The following is a 26,994-nucleotide window of genomic DNA, read 5'->3' as shown; positions in this document are numbered from 1 at the left end:
TGCTCAGTAGGCTCAACTCCAGACATGGCTTCCGTGGTTTGCTGTGCTAGACCGGGGCTCCACCTGTGCCTGTATCTACACTATTTTTAAAAACAGAGGATTCCATGGCTACTAGAAAACACTGCATATATCAAATGGCAATGGTTATTCTTTTACCATCAATCATTTTGTGAAATCAAAACACCTTAATAACATTTAGTGACCAATACAATGCATGCCATACTGTCATTCAATAGGTGGATTAATCTCAATCTATGTCTGAAGATGTCTTTTGAGCACACCGCAATGAATGTGTTATTTGATGAGAAAACTTCAGTTTGAATAAAAAAGAATCAGACATGCTGTCAGTCATGAAAACATCTAATTTTGTGTTCTGCAGTGCAATTCTAACCTTTCAAAGCATCTAAATCCCACCTGAAGAAAAACTTAAAAAAAAATTGTGTTTCATTTAACTTTTCCAAGACTATTTTTTCTTTTCTAAATAACTGTGTAAAATTTTTCAAAGTTAACTTTTTAAAAAATGCAAGCCACTAAAGTTCCTGTGTTAAATCAGATTAGTGTCCAATTATTTATAAATAATTATATTTTAAGTAAAGTTACTAAAGTCTTGCTAAAAAAATTTTTAAGTGCTTTTGTTATTGGGAATTGACTGTTTGGTGAGCAGTAAGTAAATGCACTTGGCCCTATGAGAATAAAATTGACTTGTGGACACCGCTAGAACTTTTATGCAGCCATAGGATAGTACTGCATGCACAGGACAGCAGGTACCACTGTAGAAAAAGACTATGCTAGAGTAGGCCAGGTGGGCTTGCACTGACCTCAAAGTAGCATCCCTCTCCTGCATAACTCATGATGTTCTCTAAAGCAGTCTGATTCTGGCAACACAAAATTTCAATGTTCCTATCACTTACAATAAAGTTTGCTGTTGTCCCTATTATGGAAAAAAAATTTAAGTTTTGCTGGCATAATTAGTGACAAAATTGTTCAAGATTTCCAAAACAAAAACTTTGAGTGAACTAGTGATCCAAAAAGATGTAGAGCGTATGGTCATAGTCCATGTGGTTACATCTCCAGTGCTGAGATTTCAGGTAGCAGATGTTCCAAAGTGTGAGGAAAGCTTTGGTCCCTCAAAAGAAGAGTCTTCATTAAACAGACCTATCCAGACACCTTTCAAATCATCTTTATTTTAGTTTCAAGGACATCAATTACTTAGTTAATATTTCATTTGTTTCCATTTTAAGTCTCAGAGCTTGCCATGATAAACACTGCCTTCATTATCAAACTGCTATGTAAGAACATTACAATATACAAACCGTTAACTATGATAAATTTACTGAATTCAGATTAGTGCACTAAAACAACATTGATTTAAAAAGGCAAGTGGGTTAACTGGCAAACATCCAATTCCTTTTCCAACGCAGGATGGTACGAAATGGCACTCAGCATAAACACTAAGTTTTAAGTGTTAGGTGCTCAAAAAATGTAACTTTGGGAAAGTTATTTCCTTAAAGTAAGTCAGACTCATATAACCATTATTCTACAGGACACAAGGGAAAGTAAAGAACAAGCCACAAAACCAGTATTGTTAAGAAAGTTTAGTAGACGAGCAAGTTGCAATCCTTAGAATCCAAACAGATATTGGTATGGATTTTTCATACTCTTTCTCCAAATTACCTTAAACATTCATAGTAACCAGTTTCCCTCATAAACATCAGACTTAAGTAGACATATACAAAAGCAATCTACCCTTCCTAGCGTTTTTACCAGGCAATCTACAGCAAATGCTTAGTATGTACACATCAGGTGCATGAGGTACACTAAGAAATTATTCACTGACTTTATTTAGAGAAAACAATGGTCTTCAAAGAAATCCAACAATATAGATGAAATAATCTGTGCTGCAGAGAACCAGAGAAAACACACAGATATGTTAACTTATTTAAGTTATTGAGAATATTTTCTCTGCTGGCCAAAGCAAAATTAAAGATTTTTAATTAAAATAACAGAAGTCTGGGGGCATGTTACACAGGGACAGAGTGATATGCAGAACACACACAACTTTAAATTTACTAATTTCAAAAACTAAGTGAAATGAGGTAAATAAATTATAGATGAAGGCATAAACGATGTGGGCAAAAACTTAACAGTTATTAAATCATAAAGCATGGAAGTTATGCCAGCACTGGTATTTAGAAAAATGTTCAGTATTAGAAAATATCATATTTAACCCAAAGAACCCCCCCAATAAAAATAACAAAATATGGGAACCATCCTTTATGCAACAGCTTTAAAATAACAGTAAAAACATGATTACAGGAATCGTCGTACATAATTTAGGAAACTGTAGTGCAATGGTACGCTTCCTTATGACCTTAGCCTTTTAATCTCCAGATGATGAGTCCGATAATTCCAATTCCAATGACAAGGATAAAAATGATGATGCAGAGGGTTTTTCTGGATTTGCGCTGCAGATGCAAAAAAAAAAAACCAAGATTACAGATTTAGTGAAGTATCTCCATAACAGCTAAAAATAATTTGTTCATTTCAAGAGTGAAGTAAATAACAGTTTATTGCCCTCAAATTTTTGGCCAGGTTCTGCTTCTCAAAAATCTCTACAATATACATGGCACTTATTCTTTCAAAAATACTCTTCATGAATGAATGCTGTAATTCAGAAGTCAATTTTAAATGCTGGTAACTTTTCTGGGGGTGTGGTTGGGTTACAGAAGAGATAGGGTTAGGGATATACAGCTCAGTGAAAAAAAAAAAGATGACAGAGGAAAAAAAAGTGATAGACTTAGGTTGCCTATGAATGAAAACAAAGACAACTTAAAAGCCTACACATTTTAAAACTTTTATCAAAAAGTTGCTCTTAAAAATGAGTTGTTCAGAAACATCAGCAAGTATAAATGTTTGGTGTTTTAAAAAAATTTTTTGGGGGGCTGGGGTTTTGAATTCAGGGCTTCACAGTTGCAAAGCATGTGCTCTGCCAATGAGCCAAACCTTTTGTCCTGGCATTTTTTCCTATAATAAATATTTCAGTTTCCAAAATTGTTTCCATTCTTTAATATTAATGGAAACTGAACTCAAAATCTTAATATACAAAAGAAAACCAAAGAGTTAACAAAATAACAAAACTGTCATTGAAAATATAAAGAATTTTGTTCTATTCTTCAGTCCTATCTCATTTGTAGGTTTCTGTATATCATATCTTATAGCAACATTCAGGAATCCTTTTTCTTACAAAGTAGAAACATTTGTAAATTTACCTTACGTCAAATACAATTAATAAAAAAATTATAGATATATACCATATTCTAAAATTATCCTGAAAACTACAAATAATTTCATTTAGCTTTTCAACTGATCATTCCTTATGTATTAACACAATTTTGGGGGGGTTTCAGTTATCATCAATGCATAAATATTTCTCCTGGATCCCACTTGGTTACCACAGACAAATACCTAATGTCCCCTTCTTAGTCATCAGAGACCACCATCATAAAAGTTCAGAGTTGTCAACAGTGATCCTCAGGACCCAAGACACTAAACTTCCTATCTCTGGGGCCATGATACCACTGGATCAACCCGAGACTATACATTCTAAAACCAATTTTAAATTGACTGGCATATTTCTGACTCATCTTCCATGGGACTTCAAGATTAATCTATGTAACCACTTTAAATTGATCACACACAAACATGCTTTAAGTTAAAACTTTAAGTTGTGTGAAAATTTATTACAGTTAACATTACCTGATAATCTGCTGCTCTCGACAACTGCTGATTTGCCTGTTGAACGTGTACCTCTGCACTTTCTACATTTGCTTCTATGCTATCTTTAAAATAAAACACACACACAAAACTTTTAAAAACAAATTGACACTCCCATAATAAATCCGTATCATTTAAGGTATGGGTACATAAGCTTTATTATTCAAAGGTTATTAGTATTTTTTTCAGTGGTACAGTGATTCTTTAAGATGGCTAATTTCTTCCTATATTATTCTCAGGTAATCCAAGAGATTAAACATAAACATTTAAGGAAAGGACCTTGATCATTTTCATCACAACGCAACTCCAGTTCCAATGGAAACTCCGCAAAAGTACTGTCACCATGCAATTACCAAATTAGTGCCAACGCAAGAGCTGCTCTTGGTCTGTCACTCCATAGCTCCTTCCATCTTAAAACCTCTTTTTTCCATAGCAAAGATTTTCATTACCACACAGGAGAAAGTAACTTTAAAGTAGGTCACATTAAATCAAATGATTTAAACATTACCTGTGTTCTAAACAGTTTGCATTTTATGATGGCCAACTTAGTACTAAGCGTCTAATAACTAGGGTACAGAGTCTGAAAACTGTCATTTGCTTTGTAGCCATCATCAACCTACTTCTATACTGAAACCTATTCCTCACCAAGGGCCCACAGAGTCTTCTCAATGGTGGCAGCTTCCTTCTCATCCTCTTAGAACATGGAGGAGGAACAGGTATTGCTTTGCAGCATGAAAGACTGTCGCTTCCTCCTTCCTACCAACTCTCGGTTGGTTTCTGCTCATGCTGTCAAACTCATCCAATCCTCCTAAGTTGCAGACATTCACAGATCTCATGGTCTTTTCATTCCTTGAGTACTTTAGCTTGACTCACTGATATTCTTTTCAACTCTTCTCTTATGGTACAAATTAATGATTTCACTATCCAATAGGTGAACCTGGCCTCTCTACTTCTTGACCACACTTTTTTCAAAAACTTTGCCTGCTACTCCTGCTACCCACTTCCATGATTACATCCTAAACTCTGTCATTACCAATTGCAATTCCAAGTTTCTCATTCTTTGCTCAGTGCCAACTGTTTTTACAGCTTACTACTTCTAACACTTTGACCCAACAATTATCCCACCATGTGTTCACTTCCCTTTTTACCTACCTTAGATTCCATGGGCAATCCCTAGCATCATTTTCATACTTTCATCCTCAGTTCCCTTGGCCTTGGCTTTAGGTTATACTGGCATGACAAAACCCAAGCAGTACCCAGTCAGGTAAACATGGATGCAAAAAGAATAACCTAACGTTGACTATGCCACTTTAAAAGTCATGGCTCCAAGTGAGTCTACCTCATTTCTCCAACTTCTAGAAGACTATGTCATACTTTCTCTCCTTAAAACTTTTATGCCTCCTCAGGCACTATCACAATCATCCAGGGACCCTGATGACAGAAACAATCAGAAGGCATTTCTACGTTCTGCCATGACTCTATCTACAAACTACTTACAGGATCTGTATTCTGATCTGTCTCCTGTCCACGTTTCTAGCAAGAGCCCATTCCCCGCAATTTAGCATTTTATTCCATTTTGTATAATTCAAAGACCTTAGTCCAGCAGTCTTCCTCTTTCACTTTTCATCAAATGTAACATATCCAAGAATTATTTATATGCCTCCAAACCTGTTCCCATTATATATTTGTCCATCTCAGAAAAGAGCAACTCCACCATGTTAGTGGGTCAAGCCAGTCTCAGTGTCACTTCTGAATTCATATCCATACCCAGCCAGTCAGTGAAACTTCTGGCTGTATATTTTTAAAATATTCAGAATTCCACAACTTCTCACCACATGTCTGCTTCCATCCTGATCCAAGCCAATATGACCAACTGCTTACCTGAATGACTGTTATACCCTTATAAGGGCTCTCCTTTCAGTAGCCAAAGGCGTCTTCGAAAACCTACACTGGTAACAATAATACTCCACTGTTTGATTCTCTTACGGTTTTCCACTCATCATTAATGATATAAGTCCTTACAATGGCTCAGGCTCCTATATTATGCTATCTCTGTGACCTCAAACATGACTATCGTCCTCCTCTTGCTCTTTTCACTCACCAAAAATGTAGCTGTGCACCCTGCTTATGGCCTTCACCCTTGCTGTTCCACTGCCTAGAACACTTCCTCTGACTTGCTCTCTAACTGCCATGAAGGCTTCACTAAGATGTCATCTGGCAACTTTATTCTATACAAAGGAGCAACATTTTCCACCCTAGCAGTCCCAAACCCTACCTGGCCTTATTTTCTCCATAGTATTTATAGCCATTTACTTATTTTCTTTCTTTTTTAGAAATTGTCTCTACCTCAATTTATAAGATCCATGAAGACTAGATCTTTTATCTAGTGTTTAATGCCAGGTAAATCTTTAATGCTTACATTTGTGCTAGGATATAGTACTCAATAACCTTTTGTTAGCTGAATGAATAAATTGGTTTTTAAAAATTTTACCCTGTAGGGGGAAAAATTTTTACCCTGTGATCTATGAGGGTTACAAAGTGGGGTATGAATGAATACAAATAATAGTTAAACTAAAGGTGTAAGCATTCCAAATGGACTAAATTCAGAAAATATAGTAAATGTAGTTTTAGACACAGATATTCATGTCCACCATGCTTCTAAATGGTAATTAGGTGATAATTACACTTTAATTGAAGAACTATGATATTTAAATTTTAGAAGGATTTTTAACTTAAAAAAAAATAATTATTAAAAAAATTCCTAGCATCTGAAAAATCTACTAAATTAATCTGTCAAAAAAACTATTAGAATGAATGATCAAAAAATAGCTACCTATTCCCTATAATCATAAGCAGGATAACAAGCACAATTACAAATACCAAAAGTTGCCCCAAAGCCCTTGGAGTGGTGAGAATTAAATTGGAATGAGACAGAAACCAGATGCCCCAGGAATAAACTGGAGAGATGTTACATGGAGCCTTCTATGGTCTCATCAGCAGTAGGCCATGATTACATTTGGGGCTTCTGAGATGAATGAAGCTGGTCATTTCAACCAGTAAGAGCCAAAAGTCAGTTCTGTTTTTGATAATGCCCAAGGTGACACTTAGTCTGTTGTAGAGACTAGGCTTTTGAATTCAGAGGAACCCAAAGAGTGAGAAAGGAAGCAGATACTCTTGCTTGAGAAGGCTGCTGTGGGTAAACTGCATGTAACTTGCTCTCATTTCATGAAATCTAAATCAGCAGGACTTACCAATCACATCTCCTTGTTCATGTATCATCATTCCCAAGTCTTTAAATATTTCATTAATATCCATAATATCAGCCTAAAAGAAAAGGATACATATTACACTAGAAATTCAGTTCCCACTCCACAGAAAAGAAAAATTAAAAAAAAAATCAAAAACAAAAATAACCCCAAAAAACCACCATCCACTCACATTTACAATACACAAATTTTGGAAATAATAAGAAAGTATTTTATAGTAATCAGTCCTAACTAAAGAGCCTTTGGACAATAGCTACTTGTACTCTAAAATAATTTTGTGACAATAAAAATACTAAGTGAGTAGGATAGAAATGAAGGATCTATAACAGAGCAGGGTCATACATTACTGAATTTATTTTATGCAATCTGATGGTTTTGTCATCATAAGAAACATGTTTACAAGAGTGTAAACATTCTTATGACATATTTCTAGTAAAAATTTACACATTTGACAATTTAAAAGACTACAACATCAGGTATAAATTTTAAGTACTACATTAATAAAGCTGAATGTAAAATGTATTGGTGCTATGCATTGTTAATTTCACTACTAGATAAAGAAATTATAAATTTACTTTTATTTAATATATAACAATTATTTTTTCCAATCAAAGAGTAAAGTTTAAATATTTTACTCAGGTTGGTAGGGAAATTTACATAGTCATCATGGGCCTTAGTTTCCCCATCTGTAAAATGGTGACGATATAACAGTTAACAGTTCAGAGTTTTTACAAGAACTACGTGAAGTAATGAACATAAAGAACACTGTGTCTGGAACAAGACACAATCAACAGATTGCAGTCATTATTATTCCACCTTCTAGGGACTAGGGGGTTCCAAAGAATTATGACTTAGCAAATCCTTAGGGTGCCCTGTGTCACAAACATACTAAGGAGAAATAAAATACTTTTAAAGTCATTGTAAAAAGTCTTACTCATGAGGGTAAGATGTGTATTATGTGCCTTGGGATGTCATCCAGATTCTCTAGAAAAACATTTATCTGTATTTTCTCAATGCTAAGTGACCTATACATGACTTAACAGAATTAAAAAAACACTTGGGGGAGGGGAAAGTATGTTCTTTCATCATAGCACCAATGCTATTATTTTTAAAAAAGAAATTATTCCAATTTATATAGTAGGAACACTGCCAAACTGAAACATTTACCTAGTTTTCTTTTCCACCCCTTTCTCAGAATTATCTAAGCAATGTGAGCCCAAACTCACTAAGGACTGAGCAGCAGCCCAACTCTTATGATGTGAGGCTTACTTCAAGTTGCCTGATAGAAGACTCTCTTTCATGAATGAGGCGGAGGTCATCCTCTGTAATTTCTTCATCCTGCACCTGCACCTGAGGTTGTGTTTGACTAATAAAAAATGTGAAAAAAAGATTTATTTCCTATTGAAGACAAACCTACTAAATAGAATATTTAGGCTGGTGGAGTGGTTCAAATGGTAGAGTGCCTGCTAAGCAAGCGTGAGCCCTGAGTTCAAACTGCAGTACCACCATCCAAAAAAAAAGGAATATTTAGTTCTTCAAAGTCAGAGAATTGCTCATTTAAAAAATGCTAAGAATATAACCGACATACTACCAAAATTTTATTCAATTTTCATTCTATACATATTATTTTATCTTACATGGGTTTAGACTATTTAATTACTGAAAAGTGTATATGCCAACTGGGTTTCTTCTTATCTGACTTAAACCTCATAACAGAATAATCTATATTAGAAATTAAGACAATATTTATTTGGATAATTTACTTATATATTTTATAATAAATATTTTATAAAGTATCTTGAAAACTTCCAAAATTTACATGTTTTTAATTTATATAAGTAATTTAGGATATTTGTTACTTGAAATATAATTTGAAAAATTATCTTTTGATCTAGGTCTTATATTTCTTACCTTTCCCAGGATACAAGATTCCTTTCTTTTGAGCTGTCCTCAGGAAAACTGCCCTGAATAATTTAGTAACACAATGGATTTAGAAGTAGCAAAGGAAGCAAAAACAAGAAAAAATATTCATATTTTCCCTTCAATAATCTAAATTTACTTATGTGTGTGATGTGTGTGTGTGTGTGTTTGTGTGTGTGTGTGTGTGTGTGTGTGTGTGTGTAGAGGGCTGGGAAGGAAGGAGGGAGGGAGGAACAAGAGAAAACCAGGAGAGGGAGAGAAGAGGAGAGAAGAGGGAGAGAGAGAAGGAGAGGGAGAGAGAGAAGGAGAGGGAGAGGAGAGAACAGAGAGAAAAGTACTTGTTCTATTTACCTAGGTCAACTGCTTCAAGTAACAGCAAACTTATATCCAAAGCTGACAAGAAAGGATTTCATTAAATATTTGCAAAGGCAAGTAATAAATATTACTTGGCTAAAATTTAATGTAGTTGTGAAACCTCTACATTAAAGGGAATTTAAAATTAGATTAACTCAAAATTCCACTTTAAATCATCCTTTATTTTCTCTAGCTCACATTCATTCTCAATATGCCTATGACATACTCACTCAGTTCATCTCTATCATCTTTGTACAATCCATGTGTAAGGTGCTATCTATACTAGCATGCATAAAGGTGGAAAGCCTCAGCACCAAGCCACTGTGAGAAGACTACCAGGATTTGACCTTTCATCTTTTTTTTGACAAAATAGGTTTCTATATTTTTATATAATCTGTGATCTGCTGTCCTATAACATGGACAAAATAAGTACAATAATATATAACCACCATCCTTTTAAAAATTGAGAAAAACCTAAAAATAAAGATTCAACAGGATTTCCAAGCTAGTCACAGGTTTCTATGACTTACAAAATCATGCTAATGTAGACTTCTAAGAGACCCTTAAAGAATACCAGGTTTATATTTACACCATTTAACATACTTACAGATACTCTGGAACTGGCTCTTACTCGAGCAACAAACTCTTTCTCTCTCTCAGCAGCTTGTCTCTGGACTTTCTGAAAGTTTGTCAGTGATGTTGTGAATTCAGCCACTAAACGATCCTTCTGTATTTTCCTTTGACGCTAGAGGAAAGGGAAAAAACACCTACTAGAATCAAGCTATGAATTCAGTAAGATTTGCAATAGCCATTTCTACTACTGGCTGGCTCTTTATTTAATCTTGAAATTTTCACTTACTCCTCAATTAGAGGGACTTATTGATTAAATCTCAATTTTTGACGATACGTTGAAACACTGTATGTTTATCCTGAAGCAAAAGGTCCATCATGCAGAATTTCTCACCTCAAACTTTCTTTTAGGTCATGATTTTGAGGTTAAAGCAGTTGTTCTTTTTTTTTTGGCAAAAAACCCATATACTCTTACCTCACTAATAACTTCCATTAAGTAAAAATAACCTCCATTAAGTAAGCAAGGAGATAAATACATGTCCCCTAGGCACATCTTGACTGAGTGTGTATGTTTTGTGGAGTCACAGCCCTAGAAGGCCAGGAAGTAGTAACTCGGAAGCATTTTTCTCAGCACTTAATTATGGTTCAGGGTAACTTCATGGAAATAATTTTTGTGTTACTGAACCACAGGATACTACCTGAGCAGCTAAACATAGTTTTGTATTCTGGGAACTAATCTCAAATACAATTTTTTTCATCCCCTAATTTCCCTTCTAGCCTCACAGATCAAAGATCCTACAATGCATTTGAATTTTTCACATTCAGTACATCAGCCATGTGTCTTAAAGCTTGATACCTGTTCACTGGGGGTGGTGGGCAGAGATCCAAACTCTTTAATGTACTTATCTGTTTCTTTGGCAAGTTGGTTAGTATACTGCTGCTTCTGTTGCCTAAAGTGAGAAAACACACATTACAGCCAAAGAACTAATATATTTCCTAAAGCTACAACTCTGCCACTTGAATCAAACCTGACAAAGTTTTAGAAAAATCATTTTATAAAAGTATTCATAGTTCTCAGCTGTAAATTATAAAACTACCTGTAGTTTTTACAAACTAGCTCTAAATTTCCTCTATCAATCTAAAACCTTCATATACTATTTTTTGATAAATATTAAGCAAGTATGACATACAAGGGTCTTCATTCACCCAGGGTAACCAAGCTTGTAGAAATAAGTATCAGCAGCCATTTAAAACGCAGGTGATTCAAGCCAGAAGGGAATTTGACTTAATTATGGTTAAATGAGAGATTGTTGCTGGTCTAGTCCTTTATGTTTGAAATCTAGGAAGTGTGGGAGCATTTTATCTGTGGTCCACTCCTGGGAGGTCAGTTGAACAAGTAAAGATTTTTTTTACCCCCTACTTGGCCCAGTTCCCAGGTCTTAGGTGTATCTGATGTCTCCTATGTGGACATTTATGTCCTGCAGATACTTAAAAGATCAGGAGGAGAAGACATGATGATAGTACAAGGTTACTATTTTTTTTTTTTCATTTTATGAGATAGGGTCTCACTCTGTAGCCTAGACTGGCCTCATATCTTCCTGCCTCAGCCTCTCAAATTTCAGGATCACAAGTTTGAGCCACCATGACTGGCTTCAAACTTGCTATTATTTATACATAATGTAGAAAAAAATAATAGCATTCCCTTGTAAAGAGAACAGAATACCAAAAAAGAAGTAAATTATATCTATACTTGTATTCCCAGCTATCTTGTAAAAAGTTAGATTTTTAACTAAAAAACCCTGATACTGAATAAAATAAGCTTATATTAAGGTGGTGCTTTATAAACATCAGTACTTCTCATATAAATTGCTTCTTATTTTAAACATGGACTGACTACAATAGATACTATAAGAAGTTGCTTAAGCATAGATATCTGTATTGAAGAAATAAAGAAGAATTACAACCAAGTTATATCTCTATTTACCTAATTCCCTATCTTGATATGCTTTTTAAAATCTTTGGAAATAGTACATTTGAAGTTCTAAAAAGACCTTAATGATTATGTCTATATATTCAGAATTCCCATTATCAGCTCTACCAAAATAGCATAACTATTAAGAATTACATATTTCCATTTTAGTTTATTTTAATAAGTGATGATTATTAGACCTGGGGCACTTTTATGATCCTGATATCTATCCACTGCAGGAAAATAAAATATGTTATGGACAAGTGCAAATGCTTCAAATTGTACTTCTTAAAAATATGAATTGCTGGGCTGGTAGAGTAGCTCAGGTGGTAAAGTGCTACCTAACAACCATGAGGTCCTGAGTTCAAACCCTAGTATGCCCCTTCCAAATAAAAATGAATTGCTATCACTTATCTTTGATTTTCTTCTTTGCAATTTCCTTCTAGAGCTAATGTTTGGTGATATCACTTATCACATATATAGTACTTGGGATCTGTAGCTATTACAGCACTGACAGTTTATGTTCGAAATGATGTTGGGGAAATCAAACCCCCAAGAGATATTTATTCCTTATGAGCAAACTAGAAATAGTTCTTTGATCTATCTCACTCTGACTTTGTAAGTTTCAGATGAGAAGATATCTAAAACTACTGCAAAATCTGTAACGTACTATAGACAAAGTACTATTACTGTTTTTCTAACAACAGAATAATTTAGTGGGACATGTATCATAACTTCATCATAACTTTTTTCTTATACAAGTTAATACTTTCTGAAATAAAGCATGCAAGTATAAACTTTTTGGGGAACAGTTCATACTAACTGGATATATACTGTCTCTAAACTAAGTAAAAATCTGGCCACTACAGATATTTTTAACTATGGGAAGTAAATCACATGAAATGAGAAGGTTAGACTCCAATTTTTCAAAATCTGCCATGAACTACCTGTTTTAAAAGTACAAGAAATGCCAACTGAAGAAGTTTTGCTTTGATAGAGTAAGCCAAATCTTTAAAATAAAGAACACCTACCTACTCTGGGCAGGCAAAAGTTACAAAAAAAACTGGATACAGCCATTTGATAAAGTAGTAGAAAAACCTTGTTAATCTTCCATTGTTTTCTCTGGTAAACACAGTCTACAAAAATAACATAATAATAGCAATAGGTTTTCTTTTCTATTTTTGTTTGTTTGTTTAGATACTTACAGCTGTTGCCTCAATTCAGGTGAATCTTGAGGTGTTCCAAGTTGATTCAGAGTCCTTTGTATTTCCACAGCTATTATAATGGAAAATTAATGTATAATTGTTAGAAATGTTAGGGTCACAGACATAATTAAGTTAGAAGCAATTAGATAATTAGACATTTACAAAGGATAGGAAAACAAAGATAACAACAGAGAACACTGAGAAAAAAGAAAAAGTAAATGGTTTCAATCTAACTAGTTACAAAAACAGATTAATATGGAACATTAACATGTAAAACTGCAATTATTCAAAAATATAATCATCCCTATTCCATCAGGATAGCAAATAAAATACCAGCATACAGATTTTTACTTAACTCTACCAGCATTAAAAATCATGGGTAAAATAACGGTGACAATTATACTTTATTATAATATAAAATGAACAAATTATAGTTAACAAATCAGGAAGGTATAGTAAAATTTAAAAAAAATCATTTTCCAATTATTTGCTTGTCAGGTCATTAAAAGCTGCTAAATCATAGGACATTCACACAACCTGAACAATGTCACCAACAGCTGACATTCAGAAGATAACTATCATAGATAAAGCTGTTGTTTAAAACATATGATCAAATTCAGCATCAACAATGGGACACTCTGACTTCCTAACATGATACAATGAAAAAGTCACAATCGGATTTGGGATATTTTCTTGCCAAAATGTTTAAGCTGAATCTAATCATTAGGAAGAAATTAAACCAATCTAGATGGTAGGTAATTCACAAAACAACTTGCTTGCCTTTTTAAAAATGTCAGTATTACAGAAGGAAAAAGAAAAGGGAAAGAAAAACAAGACAACAAAAACAGGAGAGTTTTTAGAGAGCCAAAGCACCCAAAAAGAACTATATGGATTTTTTTAAAAACAAACAAACAAAACAAAACTGGATTTTGAATCAAGAAAGAATATAAAAAATGGGACCAATTAAAGAAATTGAAATATATAAGTACATAAAATATATACAATGTATATATAATATATAATGTACAAATAAACATATATACATAAATATATACACACACACAGAGAGAAAACTGTCAACAATTGTTGGACTCAGGTGAAGAGGTTCATTGTTCTATAATTCTATCTTTCTGTAGGTTTAGAATATTTACACAATTTAAGATAAATTCAGAAATTTCAATTTCATGCTAAACTCATAATCCAGAAATCTATGGCCACCACAATTTAAAAAAATGTCCCTTCACAAAACAAGGCCTATAATTCCATGCACACATGTACATAAATAAAATGTCAAGTAGATATAAGATGAAAATCCATCTCAACGGTTTCCCATTTCCAAGAACTAGAGAAAAACAATCCAACTTGCCATTCTTTTTATTTAAAATAAGTGGTGGTTTAATTTTGGTGGGACTGGGGTTTTGAACTTAGGATTTCACTCATGAAGCAGGCTCTCTATTGCCCGTGTCACACCTCCAGTCCATTTTCTTCTGGTTATTTTTGGAGATGGGGTCTTGCAAACTATTTGCCCAGCTGGCCTCACACTGTAATCCTCCCAAACTCAGCCTCTCAAGCAGCTAGGATTATAAGTGTGAGCCATCAACGCCTGAGCTACAGCTTAAATGCTTTTAAAATATTTATTTATGGGATCAAGGGAATGATAAATATCTCAAAATGTAGGACAACTTTTGTTCACTGAGGATGATGTAATAAACAGACTTAAGTTAAAGCTGAGAAATAAGAATATTCAAGAGGAATCACACAGCAACAGTTACTATTCAGGTAGTTTCCAAAGAATTTTTTCCTTTTGGGGGGAGGGGGTCAATTTTTCTTTGCTAGGATGGAGTGGTTTTGTTCGCTATTTCTAATTTAAAGTTGCTTACATTTAATTATACATTTCCTCTCAAGTGCAAAAGAATTGCTTGGCCTACCTTGTAGGACCTTTAAAGCTTTTTCTTTTGTCTTTTGTTTTTAAAATGTTGCTATGTTGATAATATAAACTGTCATGTGGGCCTTTATAGAATAGAAGCAAATATTTATCTGCATATATTTAATTCTAGAGGGATCATCAAATAGACTACTCAATAAATGACACAAGAAAAATTTACTATTTTTAGAGAAATACAGAGCCCTACCTGATATATGGCAAAATAAATTTGCAATAAATTAATTTCAATATTAAAAAGTGAAAACATTAAGATATTACATGATCATGAAAATATATACTTATTAAATGATCTAGTATATGACCTTGGAGTGAGAGATAAAATATTAGCTAAGGATGATATAAGACGAAAGCTATGGAGGGAAATACTGATAAATTTAGCTATACAATTTTAAGTGTTACTATGAATAATAGGTATAGTGTGAGTATGTATACCTGTGAGAAAATAACTGCAGGATACAAGGAGGAAAGGAATTAGTATCACTAATACAAAAAAGAAAAGCTCTTACAAATTGGTAACAGAAAAACAGTCCAACAAAAAAACGGATGAAGGTTATAATTTTATAACTTAAAAAAGGCAATATGGCACACGGGTCACATATGGGGAGGCCAGGAAATCAAAATCTTAAATGTGGTTGATGTGCTCACTGTACAGGAATGAATACAGAAATCTTAAACTGGCTGGGGCCACCATGGGAAGTGAACTAGAGAGGACCGAAGAGAACTGGTAGAGATGGACCAATTGGGGTTGTAATACATATATGCATGGAAACAAGGAGTCTCCCTATGTAGCTATCTTTATCTCAAACTAGCAACAATGCCATGTTTCTATTATCTTTTATGTTTTTTCCTCTACAAATTCTGAGAACAGGAGGGCACAAAGGGGGTAGAGGGGAGTTGGCATCAGAGGGAGGGGGGAGGTGGTGGGGAAAGGGGTAGGAGGATAAATATGGTGCAAATAACATATACATATGGATGTAAATGCAAAAATGATACTTGCTCAAACTGTCCTAGGAATCAGGGCAGCGGGAATGAAAGAAAGCAGTGGAAGGGGAGAATTCAATTATGATATACTTGATACATTGTAAGAACCTTTGTAAATGCTACAAAGTACCCCCACCCAGCACAACAATAAAAAAAAAAGTATAAAAATTTTTTTAAAAGTTGAAATGCCATGTTTCAATTAAATTGTTCAATCCCCCTAAAAATTTTAAAAAGGCACATTTTGTCTCTTTCAGAGAATTTTGATTTCATTCATAATCAATTTTCAAGTATCAGATTGGTAAAAATTAAGGACAATAAGAGGGTATGATTGTCGTTACAATCAAAGGCCTTACAAATAAAAAGCAAAGACTATATAACTTATAAGGAATACATCATTCTGGTGTATGAAGAACTCAGTGACTGAAAATAATCCAGGAGAAAATGGAACTTTAATAATGCTTATAAGTAAACTGAAGAGCTAAAAGACTGAAAATCATATTAATCTTAGAAAAAATAAGAAACTATTAGGAGTTAAACAACCTATAAAATTACTCAGCCTTTAAGAATCAAAGAGAACTACTTCTGGTAGGTTAAATTAGTGGGAGCACTCCCTAAATGCACCAAGTGGTAACTTCCTCAGTTTCTGCAAGACAGATATACTCTGCATTCCCACTTCTCACCCATACTCACTGAGAAAGGGTCCTTATGAGAAGGAAGAGATCCTTGGGAGCCCCTGAGGATATCATAAGGAAACCCACTAAATACTGTTTGAAAAGGGGGATAAAAACAAGGGAGGCTAAGTGAATATAATAGAGGGAGTGAATTTGATCAAAGTACATTGTATGCATCTATGGAAATATACAAACCCCATTGTACAGTTAATTTACACTAATAAAAAGAAAGCAGGAAGTATCATGTATTCTTAGGTGCTTTGGAAAGATATAATTGTGCCAGCAAAAATAAGATAAATTCCATGAAAATGAAGGGTCCAGATTCTACAGTGAAGAATCTCTGACCCATTAATCTATATAGACTGCTGATACTCTCCAGCAAAATGCTTTTCTTTGCAGCCCCAAGTACAAATGGAGAACAGTGCTTGATAAGACTTTTTACACTGTTCCTTTTACTGAATATCCCCCAAAGTTAACAGCTTTGGCTTCAACCTCTCAAAACAAAAAGCTACTTAACTAATTCAAGTGGTATAAGCCACTCTATCACTTGGCCTTGACCCAGTTGATCCAATGATAGCCTGCGTACTATCAGAATATTGTATTAAAATGGGCGGCAGTCCCAATGGGAAAAACATGAGTCCCTTAGAATCTTTGCACAAAACCAGGTTCTCCTTGACAAATCAATGTTATCCCTCTGAGGACTAGTTATAGTCATGCTGCCAAATCCTGGATACAATAAACAATGGTATACCAGGTAACCAAGTGATCTGAGCTATCCACCAGGAATTGGGTGTTCTGTTATCTCTTTCTACATTTTATTCTATATATGTTAGTCTGCTTCAACAACTCCCACAGCATTTGCTCAGTAGGATATAAACTTAACAATGATTATGGGAATAAAAGCCACACACAGATTCTCCAACATGGACTTTCCCTCATTCAGAAAAGATAACCACTAATACTTCCACATACCAATTTGTAATAATGGCAATCAAAAGCAAACTGCTAGGTGAGGGTGGAAGTACACACCTGAAATCCTAGCACTTGAGGGACTGAGGCAAAAGGATACGGAGTTCAAGGCCAATCTGGGTTACATAGCAAGTTTGAGGCCAGCCTGGGCTAAATAGTGATATCCTATCTCAAAACAGACAAACAAAAAAAGTAAACTACTAATATGGTGCCATTCTTGGGGGTATCAGACAGCTGGTTAATAGCAAGATAATCACATACTTTCTATCTTAGAGGAGGAAGAATTTTATATTCACTGAAACGATACATTTTGTTATGCTTCCTTTACCTCCCTCCCCCAGTGCTTCTACCAGACCACTAACCCATGTGGTAGTCATAATCATAGTACTCCACACATCAGTGCCCTGATCAAGAAATTACTTTACAGAGAAAAAAAAAATCAGTGGATATTCAAAAGATAATGGATTCATTGGTCTGCACAAACTCCACTATCTAGAAGCTGCGAGATTGCTAGAATGTTTTAGTGGCCTTTTGAAGACTTGATTATGGTTTCTCCTGGGAGACAAAATCTTGGGCAGCTAAAGTACTCTCAACAAGATCTTTAAGGTCTCAAAGAACAATCTGCTCAGAGGTACTGTTTTCACCTACAGCTACAAAGAAACAGACTTGAGAACTAAGGGGTGAAAGTAAAGTAAAATATTTCACAATTACACCTACACATTTGCTAAATTTCTTCCATCCCTCAAAGTGGTTTGGAGACAATAGCCAAGTGAGGAATACAACCATATTTCCACCAAAGGACAAGCTGAGACTGCACCTGGCCATTTGGGGAAAAGTACTCTACTGAGGTAATTAAGGGAAAGTAAGTGTATGTCAATACAAAAGTAGAAGGAGAGGTACAAACAGATATCAGCAGATGAAGGGGAGGAAGGGAACCTGACAATCTTCAATCATAAAAGTTAAAACCACACAGTATGTGAGCAGGAGGAATAAGAATCCAGGATTGGAAGTTTGAGTCATCCCAAACAGTTGTGTTTAAAGAACATGGGATGGCTTCTATAAGATGAAATAATACAAATTGAAGCCTGTGACAACTGTATAGTGGCAACAACAGCACCTGTCAATATTTTCTTTCTTGCTGAGCAATGTACATATTTAGATATTTTAACTAGTTGCCTTCTTCCCTCTCTCTTTCTTCCACTCTTTTATATAGGGTGTGTTTCTAGTGGTTTTATTAGAGACTTTGATCTACAGGGTGAAGAAGACTGCTATTCAGTCTTGTTCTAAGAAGGGAAGAATGAGCTAACAATCACCCACTACACTTTGCACTGGACACAGGAAACAAATGGAACTCAGTTTATGGCTTTTGTGGAAAGAGGAGAGGACTTCTAGTTGTATAAGAGAAAGCAGCAGTATGCTATGCAGGGATTCTTTATTTTTAAGTATATAAAAAAAGAAAAAATGCTCATTGTGGGAAACAAAATGGATGAACTGTAATGGAAATAGTTGGCTATTTAAAACACAAAATTCTTATTATATTGGGATCTTCTTGGTTGCTTATATCATGAACAATGAGAAGTAGTACTACAGAACCAGTCTTTAAAGAGGAAAAAAACCTAATTGTTGAAGCAAGAATATTGTTTTTAAGAGTCTCTGAGCTTTGCTTACCTTCACTATGAGCAATTCAGTGATTAATAATAAGAATACTAGTAGGTACCACAAAAACAAATACCAGACTCTTACACAAGCTAGTTATAATCAAAAGTTAGATTTAGTCAGAGCAATTTAGGTTTTATAGGAACTAAAACTCCTTACAAATCAAATATTTTGGCTAACAATCTCCTTTTCACTCTAAAGTAACTATTTCATAACACAGTGTCTCATAAGATGAAGTTTTCTAGGAATACAACCATTATCTTATTGTCTAATAGAATGCATTTAATTAATTAGTGCTAGATGCATCTTATGAATACAAATGGAAGAAAGAACTCCACACATTCTTGCTGCAAGCACACAATCTAGAAAAGGAAAAGTTTATCATATAAACAGAAGAAACAGCAATAAATGATAGAAAAATGCTTCAAACAAGCACCAAAAATACAGGTGTCCTACCAGAGGACAATCCAAAAAGCCTCAATGGAAGTGACATTTGTACTGGTTTAAAAAAAGAAAGAAAGAAATCTCTAGTTTGGTGATTTAAATGTTTTATTCCTTACTTACACATGAAGTAAAATTACCAGATTATCTACTAGTCTCCACAACCAGAAAATGAACTCTTTAAAGAAAAGCACCAGGACTAGATTTTATTCATTTTGTGTTTCCAGAATTTACCATATTGTTGATACTGAATGAATATTTAGTATTATAACAACTATACAATAGTACTGGAAAGACCAAAATGCCTGCTTTTTCTTCAGGTTTTATGAACTGGCAAGATTCTAGAGACATCATTTTATATGCGAATAGAATCACCCTCCTACACCAAGGTCAGCAAATTATAGCCCAAGGAACCTAGAATCTGGTTTTGTACAGTCCTCCAAGCTAAGAATGGGTGGTACATTTAAACAGTTAACAACAACAACCCCAAGCAATAATATAACAAAATGAAGAACATGCAAGAGACCACATATGGTCTGCAAAGCCTCTGACCCTTGACAGAAAAAGGTGGCTGGTTCTTTCCCTAAATTACTGAACTTTGTAAGTTCAACTCAGCACTTAGACTATACTCTAAGAATAACATACTCATTATAACATATTCTCTTAGAATAACATATTCATTGTATTAAGTCTATCTGGCAAAATACTTACCAATGTTCCAAGATTTTCACTGAATTTGCATGTATACTGAGTTGAATTCCTATTACATCATAGGTGCTGGCTGAGTAGTTTACCTGTTGCTCATATTAATTTGTAAACAGAATTACAGTTACTACCCATTTTATTAGTTGAACATTTTTGTAGAATACTTGTTGTATTACCACTCTATTTTATTACTCTACAGTTTTGCTCTGTTCTTTTTCTTCTGAAAGGTAAGAATAGGAGGATAAGTGATTCAGAGGATGTTTCGTGACAACTCAGCTGATCATGTAAAAAATGTCTGGGAAAAATAGGCTTAGAGAGGAGACAGGTTTCTAGGTAGATGGGAAAGCAAGATGGTAATCTGGAAAAGTTGACAATCTTCCTAGTTTCTCCCAAGTCTGGTCTTTATGGCTCTATTTATTACCTAGTTTAGGGTGTTGTGAGTTATATTCCATTTCAATTGGTATAAATGTAATTTTTAAAAACTCCATGAAACATAAAAAGGAATAATTTTCAAATTATAAAAGGAATTATTCAATTATAAATAATTTCTTGTAGAAAAATTTATCTAATACATAGAAGGATTGAATAAAGACATACCTCTTTGAGAACAGAACAAATAAATTATTTTTGCACTATCCACAATTTTGTACTAGTTGCATCATTATTCACTTCCAGAGAAGTGGTTTTAAAGAATATGTTTCATAACAGAAAGGTGACACGCCCAAAAAAGGTGCATTACTATGTATGCAAGTATCACAATGTATAATTCATATACATTGATATAAAGAAAGACAGGGAAAAAAACAAAAAACAAAACCAAAAAAGTGCATTACCATTTCATCAAAAGCAAGACAGTCCCAAGTCTGGCTCATTCTGTTCCATGTGAGTCTGCTACCATCTAGTGGACAGATTTGCTTTAAAGTTTTTTTCTTTGCTTTTGTTTTTTAATTTTGTCACAAAATTGCAGGGAGAGGTTGTTGTCTGGGGTTGCATAATATTATAACCTGTGAGAACTCACTAGGAAATAGGGGCGCTCCTAGGGATGCATCTGACAGTGAGAGTGGCAGGCTGCAGGGGCAACACAGGCTTGGCCTCACACAGCACCTTCAAAAACTATCTCCAGATAACCAAAGGAAGAATTTATCTATCTTCTCTTTTAGCAGAAAATATCTCCAATCAATCCAAGAACAACTGAGCTATAATTAGCAATCTCAGAAAAATAAAAGTGGCTAATAAAACCTTCAGGTAATTTTGAAATTCCAATTCAGTTGCACATTCATCACACTGAGAAAAACAATTTTGACAATCCTTTGTTTCAACATTCCCATGCTTTGTATACAATAGTTAATCAATACATGTTTCTAAAACTGAAATTACTTTTTTCTAAGAAGCTACAATTTTTATTTGTGTATATTAATTGTACAAAGGGGTTACACCATTGTATCTCACACATGCATATATTGTACATTGATGAGACTGACCCCCTCCATTGCTGTCTTTCTATTTCTCCTCCCTGCCATTTCAAGAGCTTTCAGTGAGTTGCCTTGTTGTTACCTTGATACACAGACACAATGTATTTCAGCCTTATCCCCACCATCATTTGCTTTTCCTGTCTCCTCTCCCCCTTAAGACAGCTCCTTGATTACAGTCATTTGTGTGTGTGTGTGTGTGTGTGTGTATGTGTACACAGATTCTGCATATGAAAGAAAACATTTTAAAGCTGACTATCATGCCAACTTAAAAGCCAACATGATTTGGAAATCTGATCTCACACCATGCTGCTCACTTCAGGCAATTTACCTCATCTTTCCAAGCTGTTTCAACAGTTACAAGTAGAGAAACCACTTATTCTTCAGTTGTCATAAACTTTGAGAACAATGTGGTTACGCACTTTGTACTGGACATAATAAGAACTCAGAAAATGAGAGCTCATAGTAAAAGGTGGTTTATGATTTTTTCATGAAAGTCAGAAATAAACAATATTAATGTATTTTAATTAACTACTGTGACTCATGCTTTAGGAGAATACAATAATGATTTATGATATATTATAAGAACTGTAGAGAGAATGGTAAATATCAACTGGAACAAAATAGCTGTTCCATAATCAGGAGGGAAGAGTCAGTGATTGAGAGTGACAGGTATCTGACAGTTGCATACAAGTACATGAACTAGAAAGTTAGTTTCTAAATGTTAAACTAGAAAAAAATCCTAAATGTTAAAATGAACTAACTGGTTTAGATTCAAACTCTTCCTTACCTAGCAATCTCTCCACCTGTATTAAAGGGTGGTTTGGAGCATTAAATAAGATAATACCTGTGAAAACATTTTGAAAGTGGCATAGAATATAAGAATATAAGATGCCATTAATAGTAGGTTTAGACTTGGAACTCAGGTTCATTATAGAGCACAAGGTATATAGGAAGACATATCGTTTAAGATAATTTTATCAGTTTGTTGAAAATAAGTAAATCATCAACACAAAAAGGTTCTAAGAAAAAAAGATCATGTGAACTTGGTCAATCTAGTACATGAACAAAAAGTGTGGTATAATTCTACAAAGCCTAGCAGAAGTGGAAAACTTCTTGGTGAATCTGAAGAGCTACTAAAATAACAATGACTATTTCCAATGTTCTCTGTATTGTGACTTCAACAGGAAGAGGCTTGTCTTCTTGGTGGGTAAAAGGACTGTAAGCTGTGGGGTTGGATCTTCTAAAGGAAGAGTCTAGAGTAGAAGAGCTCACAGGGGAGCCACTGCCTTTAGAGGCAGAATTCCTGATTTACCGCACTCTGCTTCCCATAGCAGAGTCCCTACAGACATATTCTACTTCTACAAAGCAATCGCAAACATAGAACATGCCAAAGTTTCTCACTGTTTTTCTCGCCAGATACTTCACAGATAGAAAAGCATACAGGTGAACAAAGCAGAAAGTTAGGGACTTGATGGTACTATAGATAATAAAGGGTTAACTCTACAGGCATGGTTCTTATCAATAAAGCACAAAGCCATCTGAAAACTGTGTAAGCGTCAATCGGATTTCCAAATGGCCAGAACATTACAAGCTGTCTCTCTTAACAAAGATATTCATTGTTCACTTTCTACTGCAAGGAACTGCTGAATTTGCCTGACCTGAAGAAAACTGGAAGCAAAAGTAACAAGGGCCCTGTGGAAGACATGTCCTCTGGAAAATGTGACTATGCAGGAAGCAAACAGGTTAAGGACTTGGCAGTTGGTGAAGTCCTGTGCCCAGCAGTTTTCTAGCCTTCCTGACTTCTCCATTTGCCCAAGAACTCCAAATGCTTCCTCCTTATCACACACGAGGGATTCTGCTCCCAAAGCAGCTGAGGATCAGCCAGTTACCAGTCCATCTCCAATGTCTACTTCAATGATCCCCAAACCCTTACCTCAGCCCTAATTTCTAATCAGTTATCACTGGCAAGCTATCAGCATCCAGGTGTTTCTAACATACTTAAAATGGATTTTGGCTTCCTATAAGAACATGGTAAAAGCTTATTTCTGAATCTTCCCCTTCTTTCCTCTGTGAACCAGACATATCAGACTGAAGAAAGAAGGAGGAAATCTATATTTATTACACTGTCAGAGAAATTACAACAAAATTCTTAAAAATGTGTAAATATGCTCAAAAGGAACAGAAAAGGCAGATCCTGGGCAGGAAATGATATGGGTGAACACCAAATAATGGAAGTGGCAGAAAGAAGTAGGAAGAAGACAGAGCTCCCAAATGTCACTACAGGTGAACATCCCCAATCCAAAACTCTAAACAGAAATGCTCCACATCCAAAACTTTTTGAGCATCAATATGATGGCACAAGTGGAAAACTCCACCTATTAAACTTTTGTTTCTTATACAAAGTTATTACAAAATATTGTATGCAATTACCATCAGGTTGTGTGTATAAGGTATATATGAAACGAATTTCAAATTTAGACTTGGGTCTCCTCCATAAGATGTCTCATCATAAATACAAATATTCCATAATGCAAAATCTAAAAATCTGAAATACTTATGGTCCCAAACATTTTGGATATGGGATACTCAAGCTGCACCAGAGAGAGATGATCCCACCATGAGGAGGGACTGGTAGGAACAGGCTGTGAGTCATGGAAAGTCTGCCAGGACAGGTAAAGAAAGGAGGCATGACCTATCCAGAAGGCTAGCAGTTCACTGACCTGACCTTTCTCTACACAGAGGGCAACATATTGGAAAGAGGTGGATGTGTATCTTGGAGCACTGAAATAACAGGGTAACATTAGGACTAGATAGGGAAGCCCTCCTACACCAGGCAAGATTCTGAGGGACAGGGGAGAAGAGAAATAGTCCCTGGGGGCAGCAGAGATCTGAAGAGAGGAGTCTCTGTGCTAGGAAACTGAGCAATCCCTTTCTCACCCAGGAATCTCCTGCCATAAGGTCAGAATCATTCCACTGAATAACAGAGGAGCTATGGCAACCACACAAAATACTTTAAAAATGCAAAAAATAGGAAAAACTCCCTACAAAGAACATACAGCAGAAAAAAAAAATGTTGCTACAAAGTTGATAAAGTGAAAATTATAACCCAAAATACCCAAATATTATTCTTGAAAAAATTCTATGAAGCAGTTTAAGGAAAAGCACAGAAGAACTATAGGAGATGGCCAGATAATAACACCAAGGATGAAAAAACTAGAGGAGCTCAGGAAAGAAAACACAAATTCAGAAACGAAGACCAAATGGTGAGGCGCAAAGGAGAGCAGACACAGAAGTGTCAGACCATCTCCACTACCCAGAGCAGTTCTAGTCATTCTGATTCCTAGGTCATGCCCCTCACCTTTTCATGGCTGTAGCTCCTGGCTTTCAGGCCTCCGGTCCACCAAGACTCCTGTCTTAAATCTTGGTGATTTTAATACATGTGTCAGTGATCCTTCTACTTCTTCCCAACTGACTCCATCCTCTACCCTATCCCAGTCACATGCCCCAAGAACACACTGAGTACCTTCTCATCACCGAGAGCTGTAACTTCCATAATCCTGGTTTCATTCCATGTGTATCACTCACAAATCCAGTGCACCCAGCTCACTCCCACTGGCACACTACTTAGGAGACACACAAGACAGGGGGATCATGAGTCAGAGGTCAGCCCAGGCAAAAAGAGACCCTGTCTCAAAAATTTTAAAAATAGAAATAAAATTAAAGGGTGATAGAATGCTTGCCTAGCATGTGTGAGGCTCTGGATACTGAAAATAAATAAACTACACAGTCTGCTACCACATCTTCTCCCCTGGCACACATTTCCAGGCTAACCACCTGACATCTAAAACCCATGCTTCCTCTCTACCTGCACTGTCACTCCTCACCAAAACCTTCTTCTATCCAGGGAAAAATCTAAGTCCTCACAATGGCCTGCACAGCTGTATCCAACTACATATGGCTTCCTCCTCCTCACCACTGTTCTAACACTCCTGGTGAGCCCTCACCCAAGGGGCCTCATACCTGGTGTTCCCCATTTCAGACAGATACTATTTCCAGATACTACAGGACACATTCCCTTACTTCTGTCAACCATCTACCCAACTATCCCCTTCTCAGTAATGCCTATCTGATTCTCCTCGTGCCCTCTTCATAAATGTCAGTATATAGGTATGTTTTTATTATTGCTATTTTCATAGCACTAAATATTCTAACACACTCTTACATTTACTTATATTATCTCTCTTCTCTCACTACAGGTTCACTTCATGAAGCAGGTATTTATGTTTAATGTATTCACTGATATATCCAGATTCTAAACTGTCTAGCACATCACAGGTGCTTCATAAACATTCATGGAATAAACAGATGGACATACAAGTAATGCCCTATACAATATAAGACATGATCTAAATGCATTATTATGCATATGAGATTGCCATGGCTTCAAATATTAGCCTTCCTACAATTTTATGAACTTTGATCAAGGGACTGAATTACTCAAAACCTGTTTTCTCATCTGACAGGGTTGACTGGAAGATCTAACAACAATGTATCAAAAGGGAAAAAAAAAGATACACAAAGAATATAAATAGTTAATAAAACAGCTTGAATAAACACCTGGTTAAGACACCCAAAATGGTGGCACACTCCTGTAATTCCAATACTCCAGAGGCCCCTAAGATAGGACTAAAAGTTCAAGGCCAGTAGTAGACACTGAGTCACAGTGGTGACACTTTTATGTGTGACACACACCTGCAATATGTGTAATATATGTGGCAGCACACATCTGTAATTCAGCTACTTGGGAGGTAAAGATTGAGAGGTTCATGTTTTAAGGTCAGCCTCAACAAAAAGTTAATGACATGTCAACCAACAATATGGTGATGGCATGCCTGCAATCCCAGCTACATGGGAGGTACAGGTAGGAAGATGGTGGTCCAAGACCAGCTCCATTCAAAAATGGGAGACCCTATATGAAAAATAACTAACGCAAAAAAAGGGCTGGGAACATGGCTCAAGTAGTAGCATGCCTGAGGCCCTGAGTTCAAACCTCGATACAGTTTAAAAAAAATTCTACCTTAGATCCCTTCCAGAAA

General features: G+C 35.3%; 1 protein-coding gene across 2 annotated transcripts in view; it reads right to left on the bottom strand.

The window, feature by feature from the left end:
* Positions 1-1,164: 1,164 nt before the first annotated feature.
* The window catches only part of Stx7 (syntaxin 7), a 42,056-nt gene continuing 16,226 nt past the window's right edge, over positions 1,165-26,994 (bottom strand). For both annotated transcript variants that reach the window (XM_020164456.2, XM_074074458.1), the window contains exons 3-10: positions 13,059-13,128; positions 10,741-10,834; positions 9,922-10,059; positions 8,952-9,004; positions 8,310-8,406; positions 7,026-7,098; positions 3,757-3,839; positions 1,165-2,465 (exon numbers count right to left, since the gene is read on the bottom strand). In XM_020164456.2, coding sequence (XP_020020045.2) covers positions 2,373-2,465; positions 3,757-3,839; positions 7,026-7,098; positions 8,310-8,406; positions 8,952-9,004; positions 9,922-10,059; positions 10,741-10,834; positions 13,059-13,128 — 701 coding nt within the window. In that variant the 3' untranslated portion in view covers positions 1,165-2,372. The remainder of the gene's footprint in view (positions 2,466-3,756; positions 3,840-7,025; positions 7,099-8,309; positions 8,407-8,951; positions 9,005-9,921; positions 10,060-10,740; positions 10,835-13,058; positions 13,129-26,994) is intronic.

Source organism: Castor canadensis, chromosome 1 (assembly GCF_047511655.1).
Source record: "Castor canadensis chromosome 1, mCasCan1.hap1v2, whole genome shotgun sequence".
Classification (NCBI taxonomy): Eukaryota; Metazoa; Chordata; class Mammalia; order Rodentia; family Castoridae; genus Castor; species Castor canadensis.
Note: the sequence above shows the minus strand (reverse complement) of the source record. Positions and strands in the feature narration are given on the sequence as shown.